General features: G+C 35.7%; 1 protein-coding gene across 2 annotated transcripts; it reads right to left on the bottom strand.

The window, feature by feature from the left end:
* Nucleotides 1–1,556: 1,556 nt before the first annotated feature.
* Nucleotides 1,557–22,141, bottom strand: LOC107482793 (uncharacterized). Of its 2 annotated transcripts, none has more exons than XM_016103378.3 (31): nt 21,993–22,141; nt 21,569–21,691; nt 19,841–19,998; nt 18,891–18,935; nt 18,606–18,684; nt 18,407–18,480; nt 17,609–17,715; nt 17,262–17,483; nt 16,195–16,401; nt 15,357–15,570; nt 15,203–15,274; nt 14,716–15,068; nt 14,291–14,480; nt 13,933–14,173; nt 13,512–13,851; nt 13,031–13,211; nt 12,773–12,913; nt 12,413–12,674; nt 11,728–12,309; nt 10,090–10,553; nt 9,507–9,643; nt 9,202–9,383; nt 8,734–9,111; nt 8,361–8,486; nt 7,679–7,744; nt 5,779–7,595; nt 5,423–5,702; nt 3,965–4,198; nt 2,532–3,050; nt 2,317–2,449; nt 1,557–2,056 (listed from the first exon to the last, which is right to left on the bottom strand). In XM_016103378.3, exons 1-31 carry the CDS (start codon nt 22,059–22,061, stop codon nt 1,800–1,802), a joined length of 8,253 nt encoding a protein of 2,750 aa, XP_015958864.1. In that variant the 5' UTR covers nt 22,062–22,141; the 3' UTR covers nt 1,557–1,799. The 2 variants fall into 2 exon arrangements, with proteins under 2 accessions (XP_015958864.1, XP_015958865.1); XM_016103379.3 differs by having other exon boundaries at nt 13,954–14,173.
* Between the last annotated feature and the right edge of the window lie 301 nt (nt 22,142–22,442).

Raw genomic sequence — 22,442 nt, 5'->3', positions numbered from 1 at the left:
TATATTTTTAATATTTTTCATTCTCATTTATTTTTTTAATTATTTTTCTTTAATTATTTGCAACCCAAAAACATAGAGGTGAAGATTGGAGAAAACATCCTACGAAAAGTTAAAAGTTGTAAGTATCTTGGGTGCAGCATACATGATAATGGAGAGATTGAACAGGATGTAAATCATAGGATCCAAGCAGGTTGGTCAAAATGGCGGAGTGCATCTGATTTTATATGCGACAAAAAAGTGCCTCTAAAACTTAAAGGTAAATTCTATCGCATTGCTATAAGACCGGCTATGCTGTATGGTACGGAGTGTTGGACGGCTAAAGGGGAGAACGAACATAAGCTGAGTGTGGCAGAGACGAAAATGTTGAGATGGATGAGTGGTCATACGCGATTGAATAAAATAAGAAATGAAGATATAAGGGAGAGAGTTGGAGTAGCACCCATTGTGGAAAAGATGGTTGAATCGCATCTCAGGTGGTTTGAACATGTGAGAAGAAGACCGATAGAACATCCAGTCAGGAGGGTGGATGAGATGGAAGATGGACAAAGGGCGAAAGGCAGAGGAAGACCTAAGAAGACCATCCATGAGGTGGTCAAACGAGATCTACATGTAAACGGTCTCTCTGTAGACATGATACATGACAAAGCACAATGGCGTCGTTTGATTCATGTAGCCAACCCCACTTAGTGGGACAAGGCTTTGTTGTTGTTGTTGTTATTGTATTTGCAACCCAAAAATACTGTATGAGAAAACAAAATAGGACAACTAAAACAAATATAAAAATAGAAACAAATAAAGATAAAATTTTGTACAATTCTAATATTAAAAGCCTATACCTTTTTTAAAAATAAATTTGTTACGATGAGTAACCGGAGATTAGTGGGTTGGATTTATTGGGTTGGCCCAATCGTCTGAAGGAGGAAGTCTCCAATTAGGTTTGCGTCAGAGAGCATCCGTCCGACTTGTGTGTATGAAGAAATGGAGGGTGGTACCTGCAAAGACACTCCGATGCCTAAGTCAACAAGGGGCTAAGCAGGTTTAGAGAGTATTGGAATTTAGAGATACCTAAAGGGTGTCAGTGTATTTATAGTAGTGAACCAATAACCACCGTTGGAGTAGTTTCACCTTTTAAAGAGGATAACCGTCCCTTTATCTTAGGAAAGTTGAGATATGACTCCTGAAAATGGGTTGAGAGAATTTAATGACAATTACTTATTTGAATAAGTATTATCTATCAGCTAACCTTCGATCCCGACTTCCTTGGAGTGAAGTCTGTGTCGGTTTCGACCTCTTGGAGGAGGTCAGTTATGCGGAGAGGCCAATTTATGGATTTGATCTTTTTTTTATCATATTTAGACCTGAACCTTAGTGTTGAAACAGAATATAAACAAAATTAATTCAAATGTTTAAAATAATAAAATATTTTTTAATTTATATTACATTTTAGTTGAATAATTATATAAAATTATATACAAATTATCAAATAAATATTCTGCAAAATATTTAATATAAAACAATTCAATTTTAACATTAGTTTCCATCATATCTAACCAATCTTTAAATAATATATCACTATAATACACTATATAATATAATTAATTTTTTTGGTGACTATATAATATAATTAATTTACTTCTTTGTGGACTCACTCTAGTTTAAATATATTAAAAGAAAAAAGCCTTCACCGGTGAGACATGCCTAATTTGTACATCATCTAAAATTTAATTTAAATAAAACATTATGAAGGGTTAGTGAATCCATGTGTTGAAATTTTCTCCTCCGTCCAACATCACCATCAATTAGTGCATCCATCTCCCCATTTTAAATGTCATGATCTTTCTCTTCTTGTTGGCACGTTGCTTCGCAGCTATTCTCATCTTCCGTTTGGCATTTCGCATCGGATTAACAACAGCCATGAGCTTTTCCTCCTGTTTCCTCTTATTCCTTTTCAACTGAAGGTTCTTCCTGATAAGGTTGTAAATTTGAACGAAGCTTTGAGTACCCAAAATATTCTCCACTTTCCTAGAGGTCTCTTCTGCCAACTTCTTCAGATCATCTGGAAGGAAAGAACCAAACTCGGTAAGTTGCCAGAAAAGATCCCATGCAAGAAGAAAACAAGAAAACCTCAGGAACACTACTTCCAATCTTCCAGGGTGGGGATTCACTTACTCCAAGAGTAAGTCTTGCTAACATACACAGTCGAAATCCATTAAAATGTTTTCGAGGGTTCAAAGTTAACAAGACTTGCCCCTTGAGATTTGAGTTAACAAAGTTAAATTTGCCTACAACCCCTAGTTAAGAAATAAGAAGACTAACCATCAACTTCTTTTCCAGCATAGCCTTCACAAACTTTATAAAGAGGTAACAGGACCTCATGCCCATAGCGCATGCAGTCATCCTGCGTAATCCGTGACATGATATTTCCATAACTATCGAAGACTATTCGCATCTACATTAAACAAGCAAAACAATATCAGTGATGAACACATTTATCAAGATAGAGAATGCGGATCTAGAGTTTGCATACCAACCTGAATAGCATCCATTTGAAGGGCGATTTTCCCCATTTTCCGAAGCAATAGTGAGACAAGTACATTTTGGGTGCTATCAACTTTTGGAAGATTGTTATCTGTACGGACAAGAGAGGTTGAAGTCGAGTACATGAAGAACCTTCCTTTTCTTGAATTAAGCAAGTCAAAAGCTTTAAGGAACCGGTCCTTCTCATGTTGCTCAAGAGTAGACCAGAATGCAGGGGGATCTATATGCGCATCCATTAAAGAATGGACACCGCAAATAGCAAACACAATATTCTGGGTCATCAGGTTACTGTCAGCATCATTTAAGAGTGGCATTTTGAGTTGGCAACAAAGGGAAGTAGCTACTAAAAATAGTCTACTTGGACTTGTAAGATAATAGTGTCTTAAGGAGCTTTGATTGTTCTCTTTGCTAGCATTTACACGAGCAAAGTATAACGCTATGAGGCGACCTGATCTACTACGTATCCATGAATGTGGGTGCAAAAGCAACTCACAAATTGCTTCCCATGTATCCTTAATATGCGCAGAAGAAAAAAGTTTGTCAGTGTGCTTGTTAACGAAATTTGAAAGGGGGAAACTAAAATGGAAAAATTTTAATTCTTCAGTGGTAATGCTTGTAGAAAGGACAACGAATGGCCGGCAACATTTATTTTGATTCTATGCAGCCAAAGAACACAGCAAAACCACTTGGACTTTAAAGTATGCTATTTCAAGATAGTAAAAATATTATGGAAAAGCGGTATCAAAAGCATGCAATTCAATTGTCCAAAATTAAAATAAAAAAGCATGTTTACAACACAGTAAAATAGATCAATACAATGTCCACAATTAAGTCAAATGTTCACGTGTGTAGGTGTCAAATACAACCCCTGGCAACTTAAGATATTACAAGGGCTGATCTTTTAACACACAAAGTAACACACTCGATTTTCCTTCAAGTCCAGAACACCTCTAGTGTTGCTCCTTTCCAATAATTATCAAACAAACCAAATCAAACTATAAAATGAAATTTCTTAAAATATTGAGCCATATTTTTTTCTTCATAACTTGTGCCCAAAACCCCAAAATAAATGAAAATAATAAATCAGATAACAGCAAAAAAAAAGAACACATTGACATATTCTGTTAAAGTAGAGACATAAAATGGCTGGTTCAACGTTAGATGTTATAGAAACCCATATCTCTTACCATCCAGACTTTGACATATTAGCCCCAACCAGGTTTTCCAAACCAAAAGCCGAAACTCTCGTACATTTAAGCATAGAAAGTACCCATTATTTATTTCATGCAGTCAACCACTATCTATCACCTCACAATCACAGACACACACACAAATTCCGTAGAGAAACAAGCCATAAGCAACACATATAAATGTCATCTTAAGTCTGAATATATAAATATAGAAAGGAAAGTACAAAGAAGTTTACCTCAAGATCCTTTGAGAAGCATATATCATGGAACTGATGAATCATCTTCTCTAACATAACAAGAGAATAGTATGCCTGCTTCCAAAAGGGAACAGTAGATTCATCTGAAAAGCCCACTTGCCCTTCCGTGACTGCAAGTATGGTGGACTGCAAGATTCGATGAGTCACTGGCAAAATACAATTTATATGTTTACGGAATCCTTTGTTTACTGCCTCAATCAGCAGCCCCAAAACCTATGACAACAATTTCAAATTTCAATACAAATGAAGCAAACAGGAAAACGAAAATGTGCTATGCTGGAATAACTTAGTTAAAGAGAATAAATTTGGACATATGAAACAACAAATAGATTGGTGATAACTGATTTCTCTTGAAAAGTACGCAACTCATTCTTCTTTTTCCTTAACAACTCAGCAGAGAAAGATTCCACTTGAAAGAAGAGACTAATATGGTGAATACCGAATAACTTGTGTTTCTTTAACCAGAACTGTACAGAGCCTTTACAATTTATATCATTATGTGGACACACCTCTTACAGTTATGAACTTATAATTGCTTAATAGTAATTTCCCAAAATAACTAATCATATCTTATAATAATTGGATAAATACAAAAAATTCTGAATTACATCCCATGACAAAATAAAACAACAGTGACTCCATTATTTAGAACAGGATTATCACATTGGTAGAAGCTTGTCCAAAGGCAATGTGCAAGTTTGGTAATCAAATTAGATTCCAACTTCACAAAGCCAGATTTCAATTCATGCTCTAGATTACAGAAGTTCGATGGGAACATAACCTTAATGGCATTCCTACCGCATTATTTGACAGGTCAACAAGGCCGGAAAGACAGTTTCACCTCACAATTCACCACTCTGAAAGACCAGAGAGATTAACAATACACCAAGTTGGCTCTTGGCACCATATTTTGATGCTAAACCTCTGTGCCCTATGTGGGAAACCAAAAGCAAGCATGTGCGCAATGAATTTTCTCTGTTTCCTTACCTCCAGGATAATACCATCTACAGTAAAAAGAACCAGAAGCATCTCATAATAAGAAAAGTTTACTCTTAAGTTTTCCCACTAAAGTGCTAAGTACTGAATGACTAACTTCATCTAAGCCTCTAAATAACATAGAGGATGTGAAACTGAGGTTAATAAATGCACCATAAAATATTCCACTGCCATTCCCTTAATGTGGTAAAACCTGAGGTGTCATTTCACTTACCTAATGAAGAGCATTTTCTAGGTTAAACCCTTGCATTCACAGTTTCCAAGATAATTCAAATGCCTCATGCAATCGACATACTAATTCCAACTAGTACTACAAAAGTTAATAGATAACCCAAGGAGTGATATTATAGAACTCAAATTATCATGATATATTACAATTGTGACCTACAATAAAGTTCACACATCACAACATAATTACCAAGAAATTTTAGAGTACATCACCTGTGCGGCAGCGCCCCATAGTTGTTGCTTGCCACCCAAGTACCAAGCAAGAGCATACTCAAGCATAGAATTCAGCAAATTTGGACTAACAGAACCAATAAGCTTCTTTATGGCAGCTCCACTCATTGAGCGAACAATATTATCATTATCATTGGCCAAGCAAGCTACCAAATGGACAAACAATGTCTGTGACTGCTCATCCAAAACACTTGTTGGAAATTTGACAATAATAGCGTGAATCATCTCAAGAACAGATTCCCGTCCAGTTGAATGCTCGTACCTGTAACAGTTAGAACACCAATGAGCCTAAATCATACTTAGCACATACGAGATACAGAATAGTCCAGAATACTTGCCTCAAATTTGAGAGCAAGAAGTCTAGATGTTGCTGCAAACGCTTTTCTGAGAGCCGATAATCAAGCAAAAATTGCAACAAGATTTTACTGCATTTTTTGCGAATTGATTCCATTTGACTTGTCACCATCAATTCAGCAACCCTAGTAACAAGGTCATATATCTCAGGTACAACCAGCTTGCGGCTGACAATACCCTTTAGAAGTGAAAGGGCCACCAAAGATGGATTTCTTTCAAGATCAACAAATATAGGCAGCTTAACTAATAGATGTATTTGATCTGTTGTAAGAGAAATTTTGGTGTTCCGCAAAAGCGCAGTCAGCAAAGTTAAGGATGATTGCATTAAAGGACTACTAGAGCTCACTGAATTCTGCGCAATATCAAAAAGAGCAGCCTTTACTCTCTCGGCTTGTTTTTGAAGAGATGGTAAAGGCAGTTTCACTAGTATAGTAAGGCATCCAAGGGAAGAAGACAAGATATCCTCGTACTTTGAGCTTAAGCTATCAGTTAATAGTTTAACAAAAGGATCTAATAAGGATAACGTATTTTCACTTTTCATATCCTGTCTCATACCCTTTAGACGTTTATGCAATATTCTGAGACCAAATACTGTAATGAGGTGTGAACCCAATAAGCCACCAGCAACTACCCGGCCTGTAGAGATTCTTTTAGCATTTTTAGGCTTATCCTTATCTTCCAATTTCATCAATTTGTTCTCATGCCAACCACTCTCATCTTTAAACCCATCATCAATAATGCTATAAAGAAAGACAAATAGATCAGTCTGATCTACTGATGGGTTGCTTTCAATACCAGCAGCTATATGAAGCAACATATTTTCCAATTTTGTTTTTACATTGGGAGTAACATGCTTCTGCAAATGAGTTGTCACAGGTGCAAGGAGCTTCAATGCACAGGTTTTGAATGTAACGTTTTGTGCAACCAGTTTCAAGCTTTCAAATGACTTCTTCCTCCTTGTTTCTTTCATTTTAGCAGCTATCTTTTCCACCTCCTTTTGCTCAGCAACATCTCCGAGAATGTCATTCTCTATAACAGAAAGAAGATCCTTCAAGCAGTAATCAATCTTTCCATTGACTGGACCAGAAAGACACTTGGACAAAATATAATTAAGTGTGTATCCCAAGACATGAAGTTCATATCCCCGTTTTAAGGTACCTTGCAAAACCTTGATAATAAATTGCAAGTATTCCAATCCAAGTTCTTTCAAACATGCAGTCAGTGCAGACCTAGCTTCGTTCCTGATACTTTCTAAATGATTCTTTAAGAAGTTACAGACTCGGTGCAAAATGGTGGGAAGATACGTGTCCATGACATCGCCTGGAAGTAACCTAACCAGTTTTAGAGCTGCAAGACTGATATTTACATTAACCCTTTCAGAGTCAGAATCTAGCAGTTTTTGTATCTTGGGGAAGACAACTTTATGAAGACTAGTTTGGATATCTGGGTTCACACCAGAAGTGCCACAGTTGCTGTTATCAGAAGAAACAGTGTCAGCTACTGCAAGCTCAGAAACACCACCCAAAGATTCCTTAGGTTCTTTAGTGTAGGAAAGTTCGGAAAAGTGAAATTTGTCCAAAATACAGCAAATCAGGCGTATGTAGAATTTTTGCTTGTCTGGACTACTAGATGTTCCCTGAAAACATTTGATCAACAATGTATAGTATGACTTCCATTCCATCTGACTTGCTACAGAAGCAACAGTCTCTATGCATGCATTTTTCATATGCTCTGCCTTTCCTTCTTTCTCATCTAACATCATGTTGAAGTAGAGTCGCATAAAAACCCTCTCAATAATGAACTGCAAGTTAACAAAAATAAAATTATACACCAGCAACTAAGATGGATAAAAGATACTTCCAGTTGAAAGGATATAGTTATCACCTCTGATAATTTGTTTGTGCTGATGACCTTCCTAAACAATGACAATGCCTTCACTCTCTTACGGATCTGCAGTACCACATGGAATTACGTGAAATGTAAATTCTACAAGCTACTGAATGATCCCACAAAAATTTACAGACTAATTGTTGAATACAGGGCAATATAGTAGTGTTTCTGACTACATCATGGAACGGCAGCAGCAAGTTGTTGCATCAGGAAATAACAGCTGGCAGACATTAATCATGTAACATTTAGAATACAAAAGCTTCATATCTGTTCAATTAAATGAAACCTAGGAAACTAATAGTAGATTCGGACACAATCAGTTTTCCATTATTGACTTGCAACTCGGTTATTACAAATAGTTACAGAACCAAATATATAGCAGCAGTAATAGAATCAGCTGAGTAAAAGTCTACAAGCGTCCAGAAGAATTAGAAACAGTTAAGCTGATCTGTTTGGTAGTTAGAGCTACTGCCAGCTAGGATAGAATCTCCTAAATAACGCACGTAAAGACTCTTCTACTGTTTGCTCTCTCTCACAAACACTATTAGGTGAACAACTTGTGCAAGCTTCAGATAGGTACATGACAGTAGGTAATAGTTAGGCCCATGACATGAATCATGTAACTGCACCTAATATCCCATATGTTGAATAGATCTTAGGTTGAACAGAAACTTACCACCGGGTCAGTTATATCCTCAAAAAAATTGACTTCATCACTCTCGTGGCACAGGACAGTAAGTGATTTCAGGTTTGACACTTCTGGAAGCTTTAATACCATTTGATGCAACAATTTCAGCCATCCCTGAAACCAGATCAACCAGTGTTAAAGAGTAGAGGATTTAAGAAATTACTTATTGGTAATTTCAGTTAATATCTATATAATGATGGTTTACTCTTCTAATCATCCATCAATGCATGAGTTAAGGAAAGAAATCTTATATATGTAGGCAGACAAGTTAAGGAGGGGACATGATATAAGTCAAGATCAATGCGCATACATGCCTAACTTGATATGTCTTGAAATACACACAAGTCCAGCAACCCAATACCTTTCTAACAGAAAGTGATCCATCCATTGCTTCTGTCATGTGCTTTAACAGAAATTTCTGTGTTACACGCTGGACACATGATTTTGTCCAACAACCATCAATGTTCTTCATCATTGACAATTGTTCACTGTTTCCTTCTTTGCTAAGGATTAGACCAAAAAATTCAACAAATGATAGCAATGAACTATAGGCACTATACATAAAAGTTGTTTCCTCTGACGACATGTCATGCACACAGTGGGATAGAACAAGTAATGCATGTTCAACTTGAACACTTGCAAAGAAATCATTATCGATTATCCTGTAAGCATCCAAAATGGCATCATGATCAAGCCAACCCAGAGTTGATGTTGTATTCAGCTGGCGAAGTATCTTTGCCTGCATCCCAACAAAATCACAATATCATATCAAAGAGCTGACAGCAAACAATACAAATGGCTATGAACAGGGACTAAAGATCAAAATTACCACTGAGAGTACAGATGCATCTGATGCTGCAAGGGCGTCAAGAACATCACAGATTCTCAAACGCATATCCAGCTCAGCCAAAATATATAAAGGAGAAAGCGCACTTAGAATTTTAGCGGTACTTCCATCTCCCAATATCGGGGCAATATTTTGAATGATTTGCAAAACTTCAAGACATAAATCTATGGATAAAAAAAATAAAAATAAAAAAGAAACACAGAGCAATGGATGTGAACTAAACTATCTGCAATTAAAAAGGAAGAGCACAGCATGACAGCAACTAGAGATATATGTGGTTGTCTCACCAGAACTTGCAGTTTTCTTTCCTATAAACAAAAGCAATATTTCCACAAATTTCTTTGCCAACTCTGACTCCTTGATATACTTGGGTAAGAATTTGAAAATTCTCATCACTGTCTCCCCAGGAGATCTGATCAGCTTTCTGATCAAGGAAAAATTCAAACATACAAAAGCAAAATGTTAACTGCATATATCCCTGTTCCCCCAAGTAATTCTATACATAAAAGCAGATTTTTGTTCCATATTACTTTATAAGATTATCATGTCCTTTCAGAAATACCCCAAAATTAAAAAATGAATAAACAAAAATTGCTAAGACCGCAGTTAGCCCAATAATGTAAGTATTTACTACATCTTAACTTTTCATTTCATTTGACTGAGCTAATATTCAGCAGTACTTCAAAGAATTGTTTGTCAAAGTATAAATAGCTAGTTTTCACATGAAAGAAAAAATCATGTTCTACCATAACTATTTCCCAGTTTAAGCCAAAGATAAGCTAAGCAATAACAGAAATTCAAATTACGGAAAGTGTCAACATTAAAGAACAAACATCATTATCCAAGCACAGTTGTAAAATGAGCTAATACCTCTTGACTGAACGATCACTTCCAAATAAACACCACATGCTGTCTATAAGTGCTTTAATATGTGAAAGCAAAACTCTCCGAGCAGGATTGTCTTCATCATCCAATTGATTGTCAAGGCTTAACAAGTTGTCAACAAAGTTCATAACACTATATAGTACAGCTTCAGAAGCTGATTTGAGAGAGATAATTGAAAATATATCAGGTACAAGACTCTCCCTTGTGCGTAATAGTGCTACCAGTTTATTGTTTCCACTCATGGCCACAAAGCAAGACAACAGTGAACTTGGTTTCTCACTAGTAGCAGTCTCCTGTTTGAATTTAGCAATCAGTGATTTTACTGCAGAGAAGAATCGGTCCCACAAATCAGAACTAAATTCATGATCTTCATATTTATTGAGGACAACAGAAACAATTTTCAGGCACAGAGATCTCATATCCTTGAGTTGCTTCAAAGTATTTCCACTCTGCACAAACAAATTGAAAAATAGAGTAATAAATAAAACAGACAGCATGGATCACGGGAGAAACAGTCAATCCACTTTAAGTTACCATGAAACAACAACAAGACAATAAGAAACAATAAAAACGAGCAATATGTGAAAGCAAATCCATGTATAGTTGGAAATAGAAAAAGTTATAGTATATGATGGATGGTAAGCATCAACACTTAGAAGTCACAGAAACTTGTCTAATTCATTATTATTTTCTAGTAAACATAAGATGTATTCATTATTTTGTACATATAAATATTACAATCGTGAGTAGAATTCACTCGGGCAATCCAAAATTCTTGTGCTTAGATTCACAATTCATGAGGTGATTGCTCGTCTAAGATGGAGGTAAGCCATGATTGATAACATACAGATTGGAGAACACCGTGGCAACAGGGAGTTAACTCCCCCATCTACCAAGAAAACAACAGTTGAATGTCACAAATGGAAAATTTTATTGATTTAAAGCAAGTCTTGTTAAGGGATATGTGTCTCCCTTTCAGACTAAAACAATCCATTGGGGCTTGGTTTAGCAAGGACCATTTTGTCCAAAAGTTTTGGAATGTTAACACCGTCATACTTCTCCAAGCTACTATGTGATATAATGGTCTATGTTGAGGATACAGTTACCATAATATTGATCGTGTGAAGATTTTCTGAATAGAGGACATGGGTAAGTTCTATTTTCCTAGGTTGCTTTTTTCTAGCTATGGGAGTGGTATGTCACAAAAGAAGATACAAATGGGATATATTCTAAAGAAACTAGTATATGCTGGATGGATAGGTGAGTCGATAGTCATATGGAGACAAACTAAACAATTACCACATAAGAAAGAGCCATATTAGAATATGAGAGATACTGAAGATTAGTTGGGAAGGTTAATTATCCCACTATTATGGGCTGGGTATTTCCTTTGTGGCAAGAATAATAAGCTAATGTAAGAAACTCCTCTTGCTTATCACAGTGCTAAATACAACTCAAGCAGTTTACTATTTTTGGGCATAGTTTGTCTTTTACAGAAACACACATCTCAGTGCTTATCATCACTTGTACGGGCACCTGTTCTTAAACATGAATTTCTTCGTCAAGCTCATACAGGTAGTTCGTACATATAAAACTTTAAATTCAGCATAAACAGAATATTACCACAATTTGATTTTCTGGATCACTGTCCTCTTGAATGGATTTGATATTGGTCCCAAAATCAACACTATCTAGTGAAAGCCCACCATCCTCTAGAAGGGGATCAGCAATGGTCCCAGAATTGCTTTGATCTGTAGGAAGCCCAGTGTCCTTATGAAGGGAATCGACATTGATGCCAGACTTTCTTTGATCTAAAGGAAGCCTGTTTGGTTCTTTTGCTTTGTCAAGACTTGAAGTACAGCTCTCCAATACTCGAACAACACACCCCACTAATAGATCAAGAAAAGGGCTAATATGCATTTCATCAAAAACCCCAACAATGTCTTCAATGACATGCAAAAAACCATATTTCTTTTTCCAGGGTAGAGTTACCATATTTTCCAAAGTGAAATATTGTAACAAAGATAACGCTTGAAATTCACTAATGGAGCCTCCAGATAAGGTCCAAAACAAGTTCACAATCCCATCATTTTTCTTCACTATTTGCAATGGCTTTACCAGTAATGCAAAGAAAAGTGGCAGCTCATTGACATCTAGTCCAGCCAAGAAGCTTAGAATAGCTTTCCGATGACAAATGCTTGCTTTCTACAGAAGGCATTTCAGATCATAAGAGTAAAACAAATGAGAAGAAACTGACAAAAATATATGTTAACAGGCAAAATCCTCAAGAAGCATAAGTTGCATATACCTTTCGAGATGCAAGTCCTTTAAGCTTTCGTACTTTTGGCATTAGAAGACGAATAACTAATGGCACAAGATAAGCACGGTGACATTCCTCAATGAAGCCTGATTCTCTCGATAGACTCCATGCTGTTAGTTCCTCCCTTAAATTTTTGGAATTGATCAAGTTCCTCAGATGTCCATCATATGGCAAAAGGTAATCATCTTTCCAGATCAACAGGCAATCCAGAACTCTCATTTGTATCTCAGGATCACTTTCTTCAAGAAGCCTGCCAAAACACCCAAAAAAAATAAAATAAAATCGTATTTCAACTTTGAAATAGGGAACAGCCATTAACAAATAATAATGCAGAGATGTACAACTGACCTGTTCTGCAGGACCTCCTTAAGAAATTGACCTGAGTAGAATGACTTGGGATTTTTCATCAGCTTGAACAAGTTTAACCATTCTTTCAAAATGGTCTTCCACTCTTTGCCTTTGCAAGCACATGACTCAAACTGCCCTACACTGCACTTAGTTTTACAAAGGAAATTAATTATCAAACAGATAATTTAACACTTCAAGTTCATGAAGTTTTAACTATGACTCCTATCCTACAAGGAGACAAAATCCAGTAGACTTCACCTTTCAAGATCATGAGTCTCGTATCCCAAAAACTTCAAAAATAAAGGAATGAATTGCCGGGAGCGAGGTTCAACAACACTTGGAATTTTCTGTAAAGCTTTTAGCAAGAGTGATAATATTGCTACAGTCGGCGTACTATCATACGCAAGATTGACAAATAAATCAAAACAATCAAGTAGACCTGAAAAAAAAATGAAAGTTGATTACAAACCAGCAGAATGGGAATTACAAAAATATTTTGCTTACCAGGATTTGAACATTTTAGTGAAAATGTTTATAGAACATATAAAAATACCTATTTACCAACTACTTTAAATGCATACAAACCAACCAAGACCGTTCTATTTTCACAGCATATATTAAATAGCCAGATTCCCCAACCAATTATCATGCCAGTCCTATCATCTAGGACACTACATGCAAAAAGATAAGCATGAGAGGAAGAATGAACCTAAGATCCGATGAGAATCAACAAACTTACACGTTGGTTGATCAAGTAATGCACCATTGACACCATCATGCAAGTTGAAAGTGGTACGTAGTTTTAATTGGCACTTTTCCAGATAACCAATGAAGTTATCCCATACCAGTGAAAAATGTTTGCTAATCAATACAGCAATACATTCTAATATAGGATCCCAAAGGTCGCTAAATCGATTATTCAAGATGCCTAACAATCCATTCAAAACAAGAAGAACATATAATTGTGGAATCCTTCCAGCAGATAGGTCCATCTGTATCTTGGAGATCAATTGCTGAATGCTTCTGCTTGTAGATATTGAAATAGGAGTTTTTTCAATCGACAGGAGCAACACAAGAGCCTGTGATTTCACCAAAATAAGCACTCATATTAAATCTCAAGTTAAAATACGATGATGCCAGCAAACATAAAAGATACATACATTATATCCTGTGCAATTTACTTTTGAAATCGGAGAAACTTCAGTTTTCCTTTTCTTCTCAGGAGGCTGATCTCCTGATGAAGTCTCACAACCAACTTTGTAACGACAAAGTATTCTAAGAGTTGAAATGCGAATCTCCTTGCATGGATCGTGTAAATTATCAGCGAACTCTGTCACTGCCCTTGTAATCCCTTTTTCAAGTTCTGAATGACACATAATAGACCCATTGTCTTCCAGAGGGCTACAACATACAAGTGGAGTGTTATACAAGTACAAAACTCTAACTATTTGTAAAATTATTGACTCAATTCGATTAAGAATGGAAAACAAGAGTTATTACTAAAACACATCCACATACCCATACTTGTTGTCCAAATAATCAGCAACACCCAACAAGACTTGTGAAGATGACTTGTATTGTTTTGCAAGAGTTAAAAACCTTCCAGTTTCATCAGTTACAATCCTGCTGTAGCTATACAGCCTGCTATAAGAACTCAGGGAAGAACCTATAATGCTTTCCCAGGCTTTTCTAGTTGAATGAATATAGTCTGCAGATTAGAAACAGAAGGTACAGAAAAATATAAGAAATGACATAGCATTAATGAATACAGGTATCCTAGCATAACCCAAGCACTAAACATTTTTCTCAAAACAAGAGTATTCATGGTAGTGAACACCATAGAAATAGGGGCAATGAAAAATCAGCTTTGGTATAAACTTGGTCAGTTCAAATAGGATTCCCATTAGAAAAAGCCACATTTTGCACAAGGAATGAAGCAATACCAGCTTTAACCGTCAGAAGCTGATCTATAGCATCCATGAGATTCAGCAACAAGGATGGATTGGTCTCAACAATAGACATATGAGAATAGCAGCTCACAATCCCCCATATCCGTGCCATTCCTTTTTCATCAATTTTATTATTTTCTGATACACCGGTACATGAAATATCATTTATTTTATCAATCCAGTTACTGATAGCCCCTTGCAAACGGTTGGATAAACTAGCTAATGCTTCTACGCCTGTTACATCCAGAAAGTCCAACTTCTGTGTACTTAATTGCATTTTCTCGCAGAAGTACTGTAACAGGTGTATCGCCTCTTCTTCTGAACTCTCCATTAGATCATTTATTGCTCTAAAAAATCATGAGATAAGTCAAATATAGAAGTTGGGAAGTACTAAACTACAACCTTTTTATGCATAGAAAGAGAAACAGAGAGACAGAGAGACAGGCTAACGTGCATGCACATGAACACACAAAAACATTACCTTATAACATTACTTCCAAAAGCAAGTGCACAAAGTTCCTTTTGTAGCAGTTGTCTGATAAAGTCCGTCAAACTGGAACCAAAACTCTAACATGTCAAGAACAAGAAGGTTTTAAAACATGCAAGTAATGCAAATGCATCACTACAGTCATTACCGTGAGCTTCTTGATTTAAAAATTGGATCCCACTGTAACGCGCACTCTGATATCGTTGATGGGTTGTAACTACAGAGCCCACTGAGAATGACCAACATTAATTCCAAAATCTCATTAACCACCAAATGTAGGTCTTCTTGTGACTCAACAAATCCATCTGGTGCGATAAAGGTTCTCACAAGCAGCCGAACAAGTTCAAGCATAGGCTTATAATCTGACAGATGTAAGTGCAGTTACAATTAGAAGGGGGAAAAGAAAGGAGGACATGGACAACTCAATTAACTTTTTCCATGGAAAGAAATTGCACAGTATCCTGAGATCAATATTAAAAGTATAAAAACTAATTTCAATACAATACATTATTTGAAAAATTAAAGGACTTAAAAAAAGGGGATAATCTAAATCAACTGAACTCATTTCAAAAATTATTTCAATACAACACATAATTTCAATGAAGGAAGAATTGAAGAAGATAAGGAACAATAATCTCAATCCAGGTGATGGCACTAGAACTCAACCCAATCACCCACTCGCTTTTATCGCAATTAGATGCCAACAGCTTATAATCTGGCAAACATAAGTGCAGTTAAAATTAGAACCCAATTATGGGGACAAACACGAAAGAATAGATTTGACCTTGGGGTATCTTAAGACTGAATAAAAAGTCATATAAATAAGCTTATAAAGAAATCAAGGAATAAAGATTTAAGAACAAAAAGGAAATAAGAATGTGATCAGTTTCATAACAGGCAACTGTAGTTTATTTTCCTTGTCAATTACCTACCTTAGTCAAACAGAGCAAAATGAAAATTAGATTACATATAGCGTTGTAACTCACCAGACACCTTTTGCCCATTTTGCATCTTCACAGCGGAAACTAGAACTGATAAAATGCGTCTTAAATGCTTGACATCTCCACTACTAACACATTCACTTATTTCCTTATATAAGAAATCCCATACCAAACTCAGCTCTTTGGCCTCCATCCTGTCACATAATTTATTAAAAGCGGATTTTACAATTTCCAAAACGGTACACCTGGACTCTGAAATAGAGAGAGAGAAAAAAATAATGTTATTTGGAACATTAGAAATCAATCACAAGTTTAGTCAGAGTCTACCTTGCTAACACCACAAAATCAAGAGTAGGAGCATCTATTTAATACAATTATTATACAATAATCATGCTGGAGTCTAGAACATCAAAATGCTGTGTTTCAGTCAAACAACCATAGTATTAATACTAATATAAATATTAATATTATTTACATTCCTTACCTTTTATGAACAAAATAAGCATCTTAACATGACGTTTTAACACATTTAGTACTGCAGACCAAAGTACTAAGAATTTTGCAGAAACATGCCTAGGAATAAACCTCCACTCTGGTTGCCACTTATAATCTAAATAGTATCATACTTCTGTAAAAGTAATCCTAAATATTTTGAACTGAAAAATTAAACATCAAACACATGACACTCCTAGATGATGCTAGACACCGAGTGCCATCACAGAAGGTAGTGCAGGAGGGAAGAGATAGCCAAGCACACCAATGAAGTGGGTTGAGGGTAAAAAAGAGAATAGGGAAAAGGTGAGTACAAATTGTCAAGTCTGTCCACCATCATAATCTGAACCTTTTAGATAAGAAAATGGTACCACACCTTGAACAGATGCACCATAAAATATGTATTTATCAGTATAATATGTTAAATGAAACCTTTTTGTAACTGTGATTAACTCTAAGGACTTAATTACAAAATTTTAGTTTGAAACACGATTACAAATTTTTGAACTATATGGAGTTATTTGAAAATTGAGTAAAACTATTTGGAACCGCTAGTGTAATCAAACCAAATATTATTCTATCGTACATATGCAGGAGGATTTAAGTAGAGACAAGCTTGCCTTGGTTAGCTTTATCATCAGTAACAAAATTTGCCCTTTTTCTAATGGCTTTATCACCAATAGAAAAAATTGCTTTGCTAGTCAATAACTGTATAACTCGCTCTGCTTTCGAATGGAACCTTGAAGAGTAACCTTTCATTATATTATAAAGCAATTCTCCAACAGCTGATTCACTGCAGGCAGATGGATCCTTCACTGCTTCAGCAATGATTCTTCCAATTCCTATGTCACCAAAAAGTATTGGAGAGTTTCATAACCAACAAAAGAAATAAATAAATGCACAGTTAAAGAAAAGGAGGGAGGGGACAGAGAGATCAGTAAATGAAAACAATGAATGACATCAGCACCTCGTTTAAGCTGCTCCTCCGGGGCATTTCTCAGGACAAACGACATTGCTTCAGCCATAAATTGTTGGACATATTCCTTTGGATAATACCTCAAATCTTTTGTGACCCTTGATATATCATAGTCAAGAAAAGCAACCCCAAAGTTTAGAATACTACCATTTGAAAAATTAAACGCATACTGCATAGGCATTCACATTTAAACTTGTGCCATGTTGGCTAATACAAAATATGATCAACTACCCGTTTCTCAACCTTTTGTAATCAACAATATACTACAGTTTGCTTACTAAAAAATTATGAATCTTCCCCATATTTCCAGATACAGTTTTCTGTCGTAACTAAACACTCAGCCCAAGTGATGTAGTATTGTCAAAGGGGCTGAGGCAAGGTGGAAATATGTTTGACCAGGTAACATCAAGTACTCATCTAAACAAACTACCAGCAAATCACAACATGTCTGTTCTAAAGTACATTATACTTTTGTTACTTCACTATGACCAAAATTACGTTAAATTCTTACTTTTATCTTTATAAATTACAATTTTTTTGGCATTTCACCTCAACATGCTTTCCATGTCATCAAACACTGCTCATTGGGAAAAGTATATACTTTCATTAGTGATGAAAGTCTAATGAGGAAATTTAGAAAGATATGAAGGTAAAGGCATATACATTCAGGAGTATTTCAGGCAACTGCAGCATAGTTAAACTTCATATAGATAACAAGGAAACTACTAAAACAGCAAATATTTCTGAATTAAATATTTCTGAAGATAACAAGGTAATCCAGAAACTCACTTGAGCACCTCAGTGGTGTTGTGAATTAAATATTTCTGAAGATACATCATAATATATGACCATGATGTGAAGATCTGCATAAGAATGAAGAAATAAAGTTTCATATTTCACATTTATGTTGGGAAATGAGAAATCACCAAATGCAAATGGAAAACAATATTTTCCTTATAGGAATATCACTGACAAGACAAGCTTGTACCTGCTCAATGAGATCTGGCTCCCTATCTCCCCCACTTTTGAGAAGAGATACCAAAGAATCAACAATTCTTGGCAACATCCTAACCAAACCGACATGGAAATCCATAAGTAAGCCAAGTGAGAATTTTCCTTAAAATGCATATTTATAATAGGGAAACCTTCAAATAAGGCCATGTACAGAGTTGATACATGAAATAAACAAAAACATAAACACGATATCTAAAAGTTTAAGGCATAAGAAGACCAGAATATCTAAAACACCAAGTCAAAGCAAGCAGAAGCTTACGGAACAAATTCTTCCAGAATATCTCTGGATAAAGCTGCAATTAACCTGCAGAAGAGAGCATTGAGGTTTTAAGGGTATGGAAGAAAGGATTGAGAATTATGTCAACAGCTTCAAATAGTAATCGAATAGCAAAACCAACACAAAAGACCTGTTTAGTAATTGTCCCATAACATAAATACAAAAACTTGTAGACACAAACATGCTGGAGAAGGAGACAAATATAGAAATAGGAAAACATCTCTACCTAAGACAGAATTTGCATTATTTTCTTTCCAACCAAAAACTGGGGACAGTGGGAAGAGGATAGAGACTCAACTATTATGTCTTGTCTCTATCTCCTGTCCTTGTATTTCTATCCTGATACACCTACCAAACACAACCTAAAGGAAAAAACTCACCCTTAACCAAGTCCAAAGCTACTTTGTTAAAATAATTAATAACTTATGATCATAATTATTATGTACAAATCAGAATTCAACAAAACATAAAACATGTACCCAAATGAGTTGATGCTTAATAGAAGAGCATATCTAAATATATATAGATGTAAACACTGACTAATTGAACCCACACCCAACATATCGTTTTGTTATTTTTCCTTCACTCAAGCTAATCTAGATCCTCTAGAATGTGGATATAAGCTGTAATAGAATCTTGATAAATAAACTGAAACCAAACTTTGACAAATAAAGACAGACTTCAACAAATTCAAATGGTTTACTTTATTACTTGACTTTGACCAACCCACTCCATGCTACTCCTTACCACCCTCCTAAGGAAAGTCTAACTATCCTGATAAAAAATCCTTTTTTTTTTTCAACATCATCAAATAGAAAATTACTACCAACATCAATATTTTTTAACAAAATAAGATTATGTTTTTTTTTTTCACAATTTAATGTGCAACACACCATGCAAAAAGATAAGCAATCCAAGCAATGCCTGCATACCTGAGAATAGGCTCAACAGATAGCCTTGCTTTCAAGTGCAACCTAGAAAGAAGTTTTGAGATTAAGGATTCCTTGTGCAAGAGAACCAAGGCCAATGATTGTGTACAAGGTAGAATCTCTTCATACAATGAGATGAAATCCTCGGCAGTGTTTAACTCCTGTGTTTCAACAACGCAGCAAATAATAAATACCAATCAGCACATGGCAAAGATCAAGTAAAAGGCCACTCGAAAATTTTTTTTCTATTTTTCTGGATTAGAAGGAAAATATAGAGGAAGCAAAACTCTCTTCTCCCTTCATTTCAAATCTCCAAGGAGATGAATAATTACAGATGTTTTATTTTTAAATAAGAAAAGAGTGTGTCCAAACACAAAAGGGGCACATTCCATGGAAGGGAACTAGATCATAACAGTCAAAAAACTCCCAGGAGAACATAAAGAACCAAAAGAAATATGAATACAACCTCCCATATCACTGTCAACATCCATACCCTTTAACTACTAATATAATAACTATCCCTAATCAAAACAAAACCCAGTACACACGGATTCCAGCCCCTTCTCACTTGATGTCGCATTGCATTCTACTTATCACCAAACATGTAATGCTTCACATAAAACCTTGAACGCCACAGCCTCCCTCCAGCAATAACCATCAATAGGCAAGTATCCATGCCATGTCCTATGATATATCTGAAAATCACACTCTTCTACCATGATTATCCATTCCTTACGTTCCACAATATCATTCAATATCTCCTACTTCTAATCTTTCAAATTGTATGACACAAAAATATACAAGACCCCGCATGTTCTTCTCAAGTCTACTCCAAAGAAACCCACACCAATCATAATACAACATATGAGCCAAAACTGAATTTTTTAGACTATACTTTTCAATGCTTCCTCTCCCATTATGCAAGAAAATTTGTTTGAATCTCCTATACCACTTGCTTCAACGCCCCACTTTTACCCTTCCCCAAATAACTCTGCAGCCAACACATTAGCCATGCCATGTCTCCCACCACCTGATAAGCTTCATCTCACCATGCCTTCCTCTCACACTTTCTTTTCACAGATTATGCAATTATCTTAAAATACTACGAAGCTTAATTGACATGTCACCAAAAAGATTAAATAACATGTTTCACACGCAGTCTTTCTTTGCTCTCTTAATAAATGTATATTTACGCACAAATCCCGAATGCACAAAAATAGAAAGAGAGAGAATCAACAACTGAAGAACAACCAAGCATAAGTGAAATGCATATTTTTCCATATATCGTCATAAATTTTTGTATGAAAAACAGTGTTACAGGATAAAGCACCCACCGAAAATAAAGTGATCACTACAGCTTAACAACAATCAAGGTCCAAAAAACATGTGACACAATGAAGCTGCAAAAAACACTAAATCCCATGCAAAACATTATAGAAGCACCATGCACTAACGATAGCTAAGGTCCACATTATTTTATCTTTAGTGCACGAAAGATCAATCAATTTCTACTCTATAACAAAAACAACTTATTCAAGCTATTATGCAACTCCGTCTAACAAGAGCAAGACCACTGTCGACTACTCGAGATAAATTAGTTAAACATAGTAGTTAGCAAGGTAGGATTTCTTCAATAGCGAAGGCCTAATGGACATGGAAACCTTTCATACATAAAGGCAAGAAAATAGCAATCGCAGCAACTTAAATGTATCATAATAACCAAAACCATACCCTCCATTCTATAAGACAGTCTCTGAAAAATGAGGAACCCTCAGACGGCTCAGCTTTAACCTTCTCAAGACTCCGATAGACGTTGATATCAATCTCATCTACTCTCTCAGAAAAGGATTTAAACTGCACAATTCAATAACCCAGTAAATGAAATATAAAATAAAAACAAAAAGTGTCAAGCAAGCAATTCACACAAATTAGCAGCACGTAAGAACAAACTTTCAACCCAACCGAATAAAACAGCTTTCATCAATAATAACGAATATTTTTAAAAATTAAAAATAAATAAATAAATAAAACTCAGTAAAAGTAGGCAAGGGTTTAGGGTTTAAGCAGAACCGGGACTAAGCTTAAGCACAAAGATAAAAGTTAATTCAGAGGGAAGTGTGAAGGCTGGTTCGATTTCGGAAGAGGAGAAGCTTACGACGAAGCGGCGGCGGCCGGGGGATTTGTTAAGAGACTTGACAGCTTGAGCGTGCGATGCCGTTGCCATGTTGAGTCTTTAGTCAAAGAGAAGGTAGTAGCAGCACACCACTGCTCGTAATCGGTGATGGAATGTATTATATTTAGAACTTAGGAGTTAGGAGCGGAGAAGAAAGAAACAGGCCAGCGGTAAAGTGGCTAAACCGATCGAAACTTGAAAGAATGGGCTGTTAAACGGGCTAGCCCGGCCCGTAAATCTCGTTAGTTAAATGGGCTGGTCCGTTTAATTTCTTTTTATTTGCAAGTCATAATTTTTTAGGTTGAACTATTTATGATCAGTCTAATGGATTAAATGAATTAATTCGTTTATCATTTAATTTTATTTTTTAAAAAATATTTTGATAAAAAAATATCATTTTTAGATAAAAAAAATCTTTAAAAAAATTTTTGT

Source organism: Arachis duranensis, chromosome 4, assembly GCF_000817695.3.
Source record: "Arachis duranensis cultivar V14167 chromosome 4, aradu.V14167.gnm2.J7QH, whole genome shotgun sequence".
NCBI classification, from domain to species: domain Eukaryota; kingdom Viridiplantae; phylum Streptophyta; class Magnoliopsida; order Fabales; family Fabaceae; genus Arachis; species Arachis duranensis.
The sequence above is the reverse complement of the archived record's forward strand: the minus strand, read 5'-3'. Positions and strand labels throughout refer to the sequence as shown.